Source organism: Oncorhynchus masou, chromosome 29 (assembly GCF_036934945.1).
Source record: "Oncorhynchus masou masou isolate Uvic2021 chromosome 29, UVic_Omas_1.1, whole genome shotgun sequence".
NCBI classification, from domain to species: Eukaryota; Metazoa; Chordata; class Actinopteri; order Salmoniformes; family Salmonidae; genus Oncorhynchus; species Oncorhynchus masou.
In genome coordinates this window covers 81,535,862-81,548,780 of record NC_088240.1, presented here as the reverse complement: position 1 = coordinate 81,548,780, position 12,919 = coordinate 81,535,862, and the positions used below count along the sequence as shown (strand labels likewise).

At 44.3% G+C, this 12,919-nt stretch overlaps 1 protein-coding gene across 1 annotated transcript; it reads left to right on the top strand.

Annotated features, from left to right (window-relative positions):
• The first annotated feature begins 249 nt into the window (after positions 1 to 249).
• LOC135520734 (SH2 domain-containing adapter protein E-like) lies at positions 250 to 10,968 on the top strand. The gene is made up of 6 exons (XM_064946499.1): positions 250 to 1,377; positions 4,438 to 4,564; positions 5,631 to 5,879; positions 6,140 to 6,464; positions 9,838 to 9,957; positions 10,248 to 10,968. Exons 1-6 carry the CDS (start codon positions 904 to 906, stop codon positions 10,438 to 10,440), a joined length of 1,488 nt encoding a protein of 495 aa, XP_064802571.1. The 5' UTR covers positions 250 to 903; the 3' UTR covers positions 10,441 to 10,968.
• Positions 10,969 to 12,919: the final 1,951 nt, after the last annotated feature.

Here is a 12,919-nt window from a genome sequence, read left to right as displayed (position 1 = left end):
CAGTGTTCATATTTTTGGATGACATTTTTAATTGCAGACTATTGTGTTGCACACAACAATTTCAAACAATATAGGTTAATATTGATTATGTTGATTAATAAATATTGACTATGTTGTAATACGGCTGCGATGACAAGTTTTTTTTTTATCATCAATTGAGAATTGCGTTGCCAAAGCTTCCCTGTCTCCTCCCTGTTATTGAATAATAGCCTACTACAGGCGTTCTTTGACCATTCTGTTGTAGGCTGGTCCACCACCACACCCATTTCCCAACTCCACCAAACTCTTTCTCTCACACACGCACTTCTCTCTCCAGCACTCAGCTTTGACAGCCCGCTCCATACATCAGTCGCTCCGGGAATGGGATCATCATTAGTGAGTGCGAAGAAAAACTTCCAGTTCTTCCGATTCTACGCTCTCCAAAGACTACTCTTCAAACTGCGGGGATAGCTTCGAGATAAAGCGATAGCGACTGTCAGAAATAGATATTACAGGCGTTACAAGTTGATGAAAGGAGAGGTAACTTTACGCACTGTGGAACGACAAAGAGTATTGGGTCAAGCGACAAATGGGGTGAAGTTTGGAGTTAAAATTATATGAGAACATTTACTACTGAATTTATGGGGTAGAAATCATTATTAATAATGTTTTGAAATAAATTAACATCACAAAGGGGGTAATTCGGATAAGATATCAGGTGCGAGGCGCGTAAACGTAGGCCTATGTGGTCCTGGATGAATGTGCTTGGCAAGTTTTATGTAGGCTAACCAACTATTCTCTGTGACTCGATTGCGGATGATTTATAAACATTAAGACTAAGTAGGCCCAAGTGAGTGTGTTATATTAGGATAAGTTTGGAGCCAAAGCTAGAAACCAAAAAACTGCCACTGATCGTAACCAGCAATGGCAAAGTGGTTTAGTTCCGCCATCAATCTGAAGAACGGGACCGAACGGGTCCGCTCTGCCTCGGAGTCCGGCACTCAACCCCGAACCAGACACGGGTTAACACCGGGGACCAGTCTGAAGGGGAACCGGGTCAAGGAAAGTGCTGGAGGGATAGGCTCTATACTGACCGGAAGAAACCGGAAAAACTCGGCCATCGAACTGGGTCGGAACGGCTCGGGTACTGGCGGGAACTCGTTTAAGGACGGTAAGATCTGGGACAGTCTCATCCCTGGGAAGAGTAGGAAGAATTCCAAGCTCGAGGTGGGGCCCTCTGAGGAGCATCGGCCCACCAGGACATCCAGTTTGGCGCATGCGTGCATCAGCAGGATGATCAAAGTGGACAAACAGGACAAGGGTCCCAAACATAGCGGTACAGGTGAACAGGTGGGATCCGAAAACGAGAGGGAGAAGGTGGACATCAAAACAACGATGGTGAGTGGCGCAGATTTGGTACTGACATCTTTGTCAACAAAGTCTTAGATTGAACAAAATGAAAAAGTCATTTAGTAGTAACAATATATGTTATAATTAGCCCTACAGTGTTATTAGGCTTCCTGTATTCACATTTGATCCTGTTGTTTATTGTCATATGTGTATGGAAGCATTTGGAAGCTCGTTCCAGCCACCCAAGTTATAAGTCATAATTGCGTAATAGAATGTGGTGTATGGCCAATATACCATGGTGAACTGTAGTAGGGTCTGATATACTACAGCTTTCAGCCAATCAGCATTCAGGACTTGAACCAACAGGTTTAGAAAAGGAAATAATGCACGCTCCAGAATGGCCTTCAAGCCAATCAGAAACATGTATTCGACAACACCATGGTATAACTCATGTTTGACTATGTTTGAGCTACTTTTGAATGCAAAAGTCGAATTCAAAACATTATTGGCATTTTCATAATGGCTATGATGGGAATGGTATATATTTAGTAAACTTGCTAGCTACTTAATTTCTAGCAGTAAATGTGTTAAATTATAGCCATGGTATGAAAGGGATAATCAACTCGGGGCTCTATACGTTTTCCCGTCGTGGAACACTAGTGCATCGTGGAACACACTTTCCACGTTGTTCATTATTTTCCATACAACGCATGTTGATTATCCCTTACATAAGTCATAATTATGAGATAGTGAATCAGAATAATGAGATACTAGGTCATAATTATGAGGTAGTCATTCATTATTATGAAATATGGAAGTTATAGTTATGAGATAATAAGTCTGGATCATGGACATTGAATAGTCCTGCAGGTAATGACACCTTTTAAAAGGGAAATCTGTGATTCAAACAATAACAAAGTGTACTCCCTGCCACTTAATTGGTAAACAGCTGAGGAATGGGGCAGGAGACATGTAACCACTCTTAAATACATAGACGCAAGGACTCTCACACACAGATGTAGGATCTTCATTTGATCCTCTATGCTACAGCAGGAATAGAATCCTGCAGCAACAGGAAATATGAATTATTATGTGGATCATAATTCATGGCCATTTTTTGTAGGGGTTGATACATTTTTCATTATGGCAAATCAAGTCTGATATTTTAAAGTGGAAATGACAAACTTTAGAAGCCTTTTTAATCCTCAAATAGACTACAAGTTTGCCATTCCTGCTATGCAGGAAAATTCAAAGCAACAAAATGGACCAAATTAAGATCCTACATCTGTATGGATGCAAGAACTGACCATCCCTGTTGTGAACCTATACATTGTTTGTTTACAATTACATTGTTTACAAACAATGGAGTAACACAAGTTTATATTTTTGGTTCTGATGGGGTAAGACCATTGCTCATGAGGAATTTCTAAGTTACATTCTTCAAGAATCAATGGCTATATATTAATAATTAATTAATTAAATTAAACAGGCACCAACTCACAACAACAAAACTATTCAGTCCATTCATTTGGAACAATATCACCACAAACTCTCTCTCTCTGTCACGTCCTGACCATAGAGAGCCCTTCTTTTCTATGGTGGAGTAGGTCAGGGCGTGACTGGGGGTTTAGTCTAGTTTATTATTTCTATGTGGGGTTCTAGTTTTGTTTTTCTATGTTGGTGATTTTGTTCCCAATTAGAGGCAGCTGGTAATCATTGTCTCTAATTGGGGATCATATTTAAGTATAATTTTTTCTACCTGTGTTTGGTGGGGTATTGTTTATAGGTAGTACTCCAGCACTCCATTGTCGTCACGGTTCAGTCTTGCTTTATTGTTTTGTGCATTTCACTAAATAAAGATGTGGAACCCAGATCAAGCTGCATGTTGGTCCGACCGAGTATGCTTCCAACAATCGTGACACTCTCTCACACACACACACACACACACAAAATCTGTGATTCACGTAATACAGATCGCCTAAACATATCTCATAATAATGACTTACTATCTCATAATTATAACTTAGTATCTCCTAATAATGACTTACTATCTCAGAATTCTGACTTAGTATTGCAATATTATTACTTACTATCTTATGATTATGACATACTGTCTCATAATAACGACTTACTATCTCATAATTATGACTTAGTATCTCATTACAATGACTTACTATCTCATAGTCAGATTTTTTTTAAATTGGGTGGCGGGAACGAGCTTCCATACATATATGTGTGCACTGATATAAAGAAAGAACTGTAGCTCGGAGAGTTGTGATCAGTCTCTCTCTCCCACCTCAGCCTTTGTCTCTACTTCTCCCTCCCCCTCCTGTCTCTCTTTCCTCACCACACAATGCAATGTGCTTTTATAACCCGCTGCATTCATGCCACAGCGCTCGGGACCAGCCGTACAAAAAACACACAATGAGACCGAACCTCTTTCCCCAGTCTGTCTTCCTGTGTCCCTTCCCCTCCTGTTCCCTAACTGCTGTCACCCTCACACACACACAGACAGACACACACAGACAGACACACACACACACACACACACACACACACACACACACACACACACACACACACACACACACACACACACACACACACACACACACACACACACACACACACACACACACACACACACACACACACACACACACACACACACACACACACACACACACACACACACACACACACACACACACACACACACACACACACACACAATACCTCTTTCTCCTCCTATATTTCTTCACCCAGTGAAGGCTATGTTTGAGGCATCACCTAACACTGTGGTGACTGTAGCTCTCCCACAAGCAGCTCAGATCACTGTGGCGCCTCTTTGATGAAGATCATACAGGCAGTCAGACAGACACGTAAACACTCAACACACAGAGCCATGAGAGGGAAGACACACACAGAGCACAGAGCAGGGGAGATTCCCCAAGAAACATTCCCAGTTCGTCAAGGGGACGTCTCCATACCAACTAGACTGTTACAGGTTAATATCATAGGTTATTGCAGTTACTCTGGCAGAAGACCTACAGTATAGTACTGTGAAGGTTAGGTAGAGCATTTAACAACTTCTCTCCCGCTGTGTAGCTGATTATTCTGGAGGACTATGCTGACCCGTTTGATGCAGAGAAGACGAGGGAGCAGAGGGAGGCGGAGAGGGAGGGAGAGAACGATGGATACATGGAGCCCTATGACGCCCAGGTTATCATCACAGGTCAGTAAGGTCAGGGGTCAGATCTTGTCCTGGAGAGCTACAGGGAGTCCAAGCTTTTGTTCCAGCACAGCGCTGATACACACTGGCTCAGATAATCAACAAATCACTGATACCTTGATTAGTGGAATCAGGGCTGGAGTTAGAGCTGAGCTGGAACAAAAGCCTGCACTCCCTGCAGCTCTCCAGAATCAAGGTTGTAGACTGCTGCTGATAAAAGGTTTTTAAAGGATCGGACTAGAACGAGACCCTCCGCTCTCTCTCCCCTGACTTCCTCCCTACTGGCGGTTGCTATGGGAATGGTGTTGTGCTGCGACAGTGGGTGCAGCTTCCTCTTGGATTTCCTGTCTCCTGCCTCTGTTTCCTTTACCCCATTCTCTGGAAAGGAAGTTACCTCCAGTTTCTTCCCCCCACCCCTTCCATTTTACTTTACTTTTGTGTGAAAAGAACCAAAAGACCCCCACCTCCCATCCCCCCTCCTGGTCTCACCCAATCACTTCCCAGAATTCAGGTCTGTTCTGTCATCCATTCAGGCTCTGTGTTGACCTTTCTTCCCGTAGCTCCATTGTTTAGTCACACAATAGCCCAGACACCCAGGCTACCTGACGGCCTCCACAGACATGTCTGACCACATCACAAGCTACTAAGCTATGTGTTATACTCTTAGAAATAGGGGTTCCAAAAGGTGTCTTCTGCTGTCCCCATAGGCTGTCCCCATAGGCTGTCCCCATAGGCTGTCCCCATAGGCTGTCCCCATTGGTTCCAGGTAGAACACTTCTTGATCCAGGCAGTACTATTTTGGGTTCCATGTAGAAAGAACCCTCTGTGTAAAAGGTTCTAGCTGGAACCAAAAAGGGTTCTTCTAAAAGTTTTCCTATGGGGACACCCGAATAACCCTTTTTGGTTCTACATGGCATAGTTTTTTCTAACAGTCTACAACTGAACAATGGATCACAATCATGTCACATTAGCAGTAATGTTGGAATGGCAGAGTTGAGGGTTTGATATCCACATGGTTCAAACAGGCCTACCAAATAATGACCATGTTATTGTTCTAATGACTTTGTAGGTATTCGTAGGCGGGGCTCCAAGGACCTGCTGAAGGTGTGTGTGCTGCTTCCCAAGGGAGGTGGAGAAGGGTGCAAGCCCGCACCCCCCCACATCTACGACACTCCCTACGAGGGGCTGCTGGAGACAGATGGGGAGGCAGGAGGGGTGTGGATCCCTGTGACACGGCCGGAGTCAGACCCTCGCCCCCCTGGAGAGTATGAACTACCCTGGGAGTGGAGGAAGGAGGACATCGTCAGAGCACTGACAGGTAGATATATGTTTTCCAGAGGGAGGGAGGTAAAGGGAGGGAAGGAGGGAGGTACAGGGTGGGAAGGAGGGAGGTAAAGGGTGGGAAGGAGGGAGGTAAAGGGGGGGAAGGAGGGAGGTATAGGGAGGGAAGGAGGGAGGTAGAGGGACGGAAGAAGAGGGAACATATTGCATACAACAATTATACACAAACATACACAGTTCTCTCTCTCTCTCTCTCTCTCTCTCTCTCTCTCTCTCTCTCTCTCTCTCTCTCTCCAGCCCAGTTTAAGAAGGGAATGAGCAGTTTGCCCCCTAAAGAGGATCCTCCTCCACCCATCAGACAGCAGACTCTCAGTCATCAGCAGACCCTCAGACAGAAGACCTGGAACAAGAAAGTCCTCGTCCCCTCTCCCTCCTCCCCTACTCCCCCCATTCTCAAACTCTCTCCTCCCTCACCTCACTCTCATTCCTCTCCCCCCTCTCCCACCTCTCACTCTTCTCTCACTCCCAAACTTTCCCCATCCTCTTCTCCTCCCTCCACCACCTCCACACCCAACGCAGAGACAGCCAAAGTGGACCCCACCCTGCCCCTGGAGAAACAGAGGTACGGGAAGAGGAGAGGGAGAAGGGAGAGGCTGGATGGGGGGGATTGAGATACACTATATATACAGCAGTATGTGGACACCCATTTAAATTAGTGGATTCGGCTATTTCAGCCACACCTGTTGCTGACAGCTGTATACATTTGAGTACAAAGCCATGCAATCTCGGTTTGTGGACTCTGGAGCAGTGGAAACGTGTTGTCTACGCTACCTGCCCGAATGCATAGTGCCAACTATAAAGTTTGGTGTTGGAGGAATAATGTTCTGGGACTGTTTTTCATGGTTCCGGCTAGGCCCCTTTAGTTCCAGTGAAGGGAAATCTTAACACTACAGCAAACAATGATATTCTAGACGATTCTGTGCTTCCAACTTTGTGGCAACAGTTTGGGGAAGGCCCTTTCTTGTTTCAGCATGACAATGCCCCTGTGCACAAAGCGAAGTCCATACAGAAATGGTTTGTCGAGATCTGTGTGGAAGAACTTGACTGGCCTGCACAGAGCCCTGACCTCAACCCCATCTAACACCTTTGGGATGAATTAGAACGGCAACTACAAGCCAGGCCTAATTGCCCAACATCAGTGCCCGACTTCACTAATGCCCTTGTGGCTGAATGGAAGCAAGTCCCCGCAGCAATGTCCCAACATCTAGTGGAAAGCCTTCCCAGAAGAGTAGAGGCTGTTATAGCAGTAAAGGGGGGATCAACTCCATATTAATGCCCATGATTTTGGAATGAGATGTTTGACGAGCAGGTGTACACATACTTTTGGTCGTGTAGTGTAGCATGGAAATATGAAAAGTGGTACTCAATGATGTCCTGTGCTGGATTTGCTCCAAACAAAACACTTTCTATACAGGACATAAAGTTAATTTCTTTGCCAAATTTCAGGCAGTTTTACTTGAATGCCTTATTGCAAATAGGATGCATGTTTTGGAATATTTCTGTTCTGTACAGGCCTCCTTCTTTTCACTCTGCCAGGTTAGTATCGTGGAGCAACTACAATGTTGTTGATGCATCCTCAGTTTTCTCTTATCACAGCCAATAAGCAATGTAACTGTTTTAAAGTCACCATTGGCCTCATGGTGAAATCCCTGAGGGTTTCCTTCCTCTCCGGCAACTGAGTCAGGAAGAACGGCTGTATCTTTGTAGTGACTGGGTGTATTGATACACCATCCAAAATGTAATTAATAACTTCACCATGCTCAAAGGAATATTCAATGTCTGCTTTGTTTATTTTTACCTATCTACCACTAGGTGCCCTTCTTTGTGAGGCATTGGAAAACCTCCCTGGGCTTTGTGGTTGAATCTGTGTTTGAAACTCACTGCTCTATTGAGGGACCTTACAGATAATTGTATGTGTGGGGTACAGAGATGAGTTAGTCTTTAAAAAAACACTATTATTGCACACAGAGTGAGTCCATGCAACTTATTATGTGACTTGTTAAGCAGATTTTACTCCTGAATTTATTTAGGCTTGCCATTAAAAGAAAGTTGAATACTTATTGACTCAAGACATTTCAGCTTTTCATTTTTTATTAATTTATTATGGGGTATTGTGTGTGACACAAAATATCAATTTAATACATTTTAAATTCAGGCTGTAACACAACAAAATGTGGAAAAAGTCAAAGGGTGTGAATACTTTCTGAAGGCCCTGTATACTGTATATCATCATAGCATATTGCTCTAGCCTGTACTTACTCCTCAGCCTGAACGGTGTGAATACTTTCTGAAGGCCCTGTATACTGTATATCATCATAGCATATTGCTCTAGCCTGTACTTACTCCTCAGCCTGAACGGTGTGAATACTTTCTGAAGGCCCTGTATACTGTATATCATCATAGCATATTGCTCTAGCCTGTACTTACTCCTCAGCCTGAACGGTGTGAATACTTTCTGAAGGCCCTGTATACTGTATATCATCATAGCATATTGCTCTAGCCTGTACTTACTCCTCAGCCTGAACGGTGTGAATACTTTCTGAAGGCCCTGTATACTGTATATCATCATAGCATATTGCTCTAGCCTGTACTTACTCCTCAGCCTGAACGGTGTGAATACTTTCTGAAGGCCCTGTATACTGTATATCATCATAGCATATTGCTCTAGCCTGTACTTACTCCTCAGCCTGAACGGTGTGAATACTTTCTGAAGGCCCTGTATACTGTATATCATCATAGCATATTGCTCTAGCCTGTACTTACTCCTCAGCCTGAACGGTGTGAATACTTTCTGAAGGCCCTGTATACTGTATATCATCATAGCATATTGCTCTAGCCTGTACTTACTCCTCAGCCTGAGCGGTGTGAATACTTTCTGAAGGCCCTGTATACTGTATATCATCATAGCATATTGCTCTAGCCTGTACTTACTCCTCAGCCTGAACGGTGTGAATACTTTCTGAAGGCCCTGTATACTGTATATCATCATAGCATATTGCTCTAGCCTGTACTTACTCCTCAGCCTGAACGGTGTGAATACTTTCTGAAGGCCCTGTATACTGTATATCATCATAGCATATTGCTCTAGCCTGTACTTACTCCTCAGCCTGAACGGTGTGAATACTTTCTGAAGGCCCTGTATACTGTATATCATCATAGCATATTGCTCTAGCCTGTACTTACTCCTCAGCCTGAACGGTGTGAATACTTTCTGAAGGCCCTGTATACTGTATATCATCATAGCATATTGCTCTAGCCTGTACTTACTCCTCAGCCTGAACGGTGTGAATACTTTCTGAAGGCCCTGTATACTGTATATCATCATAGCATATTGCTCTAGCCTGTACTTACTCCTCAGCCTGAACGGTGTGAATACTTTCTGAAGGCCCTGTATACTGTATATCATCATAGCATATTGCTCTAGCCTGTACTTACTCCTCAGCCTGAACGGTGTGAATACTTTCTGAAGGCCCTGTATACTGTATATCATCATAGCATATTGCTCTAGCCTGTACTTACTCCTCAGCCTGAACGGTGTGAATACTTTCTGAAGGCCCTGTATACTGTATATCATCATAGCATATTGCTCTAGCCTGTACTTACTCCTCAGCCTGAAGTGTCCATATTTGCGCCAGCGAATACTTTACATTTCGGTGGTCACTGACTGGTAAGATTCTTCAGGACAGCGGTCATGTGTGCTAGCAAGGCAAAGGTCCTGGGTTCGAGCCTCGGTGTGAAGGAAGTGCTATCCGCTAAGCAAGGGTTCTCTATCTCTTCCTCCTACTCTCCTCTAACTTCCCAACCCTCCCTATATTCCTCCCCTAACCTTCAATATGACATTCATCCCCATCCATTCTACTGCTCTGAAGCTCTAAACATTGTATGTATGTTTGTTTCTCCCTCTTTTTCCCCTCATCCCCCCCCCCCCCCTCTAGCTGGTACCATGGCAGTGTGAGTCGCCAGCAGGCAGAGGCTCAGCTCCAGCGCTGCAGGGATGCCAGCTTCCTGGTTAGAGACAGCGAATCAGGGACCAGCAAATACTCCATCGCGCTCAAGTTAGTGTGTTTCTGTGTGTTACACTTCTCACTCTTCAGTGAGCACTCATGATTAACCACTTTACACACCACAGACATGGAGGGTGAGCAGCATGTGTTGGAATAACTAAGCCCCTAACCCTTTGCTACAGTACAGACATCCAGACTGTATCCTCTAGTTATGTAGCTATAGCTCCGCATCTTCCCCTGTTACTGAAGTAATATGGTCTCTCTCTCTCTCTCTCTCTCTCTCTCTCTCTCTCTCTCTCGCTCTCTCTCTCTCTCTGTCTCTCTCTCTCTCTCTCTCTCAGGACCAGTCAGTGTTGTGTCCATATCATCGTGGCCCAGACTAAGGGCAGTAAGGGTCTGGGTTATACTCTGGACCAGAGTAGCTGTGTGTTCAACAGTATACCAGAGGTGGTGCATCACTACTGTACACACAGACTGCCCTTCACTGGAGCTGAACACATGACCCTGCAACACCCTGTCCCCAGGCCACACTGAACACACACTGAACACACACACACACCACTGCAAAGGAGTAGCAGGTCTCACCCAAACAGCCTGAGAGGTACAGTATCATCTTGAGTTTCTCCAATGCACAGCCTAGTGGTCAAACCCTCACACTGCGTTGCACAGAGAATGTTTCAGGAGGGAATACTGTTCTGTACTATGTATTATGTCATGTTTCATATGGGCCCCAGAAAGAGTGGCTGATGCTTTTGCAGCGGCTAATGGGGAGCCTGATAAATGCCAAATGTTCAGCTAGTTAACCTAAGTACCTGTATGTGTTGTGTGCTCTGGGTAATATTAGGCCTCATTGATTTGATAGCTGTCTGTATTATCATCAGACACATACAGTATGGTGCCTGTTAGACAGCAGTATGATCTGTTTTTGATGTGAATGTATTGCACATGTGATGGTTTCTGCAATGACCCAGGCTTGTTACAGGGTGTTACTGTAATAATCCAGACTTGTTGTAATGCATGAAATACTGTAATGTTGACTGGAATAAAGAGACTGTACATTTAGTTTCTTCTGTCTTTTAGATAAAGGCAATTTAATAATTATGACACAGACACACACACACACACACACACACAAGCACACAGACACACAAGCACACAGACGTGCGCGCACACAGATCAGAACAGAAACACATATGACTTGGGTGATGATTGCCCCGTGATGAGAGTGAGAAGCTAACTACAGGATGTGGGAGATGAGCTCCTCTTTAACCGCAGAGCCATTGACCTGGGTAGTAAATAAATTAGAGTTAGACACTACACAGGAACATACACAGAGAAAGAGAGAGAGAAACACACACATACAAATGTACAGGCACACATAAGTTGAGTACACACAAAACCACTCTCATTCACATGGTAGGCTTTTTAAAAAGCCACAAACAACCTTGGGACTAAACACCTCCTTCTGCAACTGGATCCTGGACTTCCTGACGGGCTGCCCCCTCCTGGACCAGTATTGTTTTCAATATATATTAAACCTCTTGGTGACGTCATTCGGAAACATAATGTTAACTTTCACTGCTAGGCAGACGATACACAGCTGTACATTTCGATGAAACATGGTGAAGCCCCAAAATTTCCATCCCCTGAAGCCTGTGTTTCAGACATAAGGAACTCAGACAAAACAGAGATGCTAGTTTTAGGTCTCAAGAAACAAAGAGATCTTCTGTTGGATCTGACAATTAATCTTGATGGTTGTATCGTCGTCTCAAATAAAACTGTGTCACACCCTGATCAGTTTCATCTGTCCTTATTATTCCCTCCAACCCCTCCAGGTGTCACTTGGTACAGTATCCCTGGTGTATTTATCCCTGTGTTTCCTGTCTCTCTGTGCCAGTTCGTCTGGTTTGTTTCAAGTCAGCCAGCGTGTTTTTCCCATGCGCCTGCATTTTCTATTCTCTTTTACTAGTCCCTCCGGTTTTGACCGTTGCCCGTTTTCTGGACTCTATACCAGACTGCCTGACCATTCTGCCTGCCCTGACCTCGAGTCTGCCTGCCACACTGTATCTCCTGGAGTCTGAACGGGTTTTGACTTTTTGCCTGTCCACGACCATTCTCTTGCCTACCCCTTTTGGATATAATAAATATCTAAGACTCAAATTATTTGCCTCCCTGTCACGGTTTTCATATGGTGAAGGAGAGTCGGACCAAACTGCAGCGTGTCTATTGTGATCCATGTTTAATAAAACAAACGTAACACGAATCAATACAAAACACTACAAAACAAATAAACGAAAATGAAAACCGAAACAGCCTAAACTGGTGTCAACTAACACAGCACAAGGACATCAAGACACTAAGGACAAGCAAACTCAAAGAATATGGCTGCCTAAATATGGTTCCCAATCAGAGACAACGATAAGCACCTGCCTCTGATTGAGAACCACTCCAGACAGCCATAGACTTTGCTAGATAACCCCACTAGCTACAATCCCAAATACATACACACCAAAACCCCAAGACAAAACACACCACAATACACACCCTGGCCTGACACACCCTGGCCTGACCCAATACATGAAGAAAAACACAAAATACTTAGACCAGGGCGTGACACTCCCGTGTCTGCATCTGTGTCTCGCCTTGTGCCCTTATACTGTGAAGGACCTCAGCGTTATTCTGGACCCTGATCTCTATTTTGATGAACATATCAAGACAGTTTGCTTCAGTTAATGCTAAACATGGCTGCTAGAATCTTGACTAGAACCACAAAATTTGATCATATTGCTCAAATGCTAGCCTCTCTACACTGGCTTCCTGTCAAGGCAAGGGCTGATTTCAAGGTTTTACTGCTAATTTACAAAGCATTACATGGGCTTTCTCCTACCTATCTCTCCGATTTGGTCCTGCCTTACATACCTACACGTACGCTATGGTCACAAAACGCAGGCCTCCTTATTGTCCCTAGAATTTCTAAGCGAACAGCTGGAGGCAGGGCTTTCTCCTATAGAGC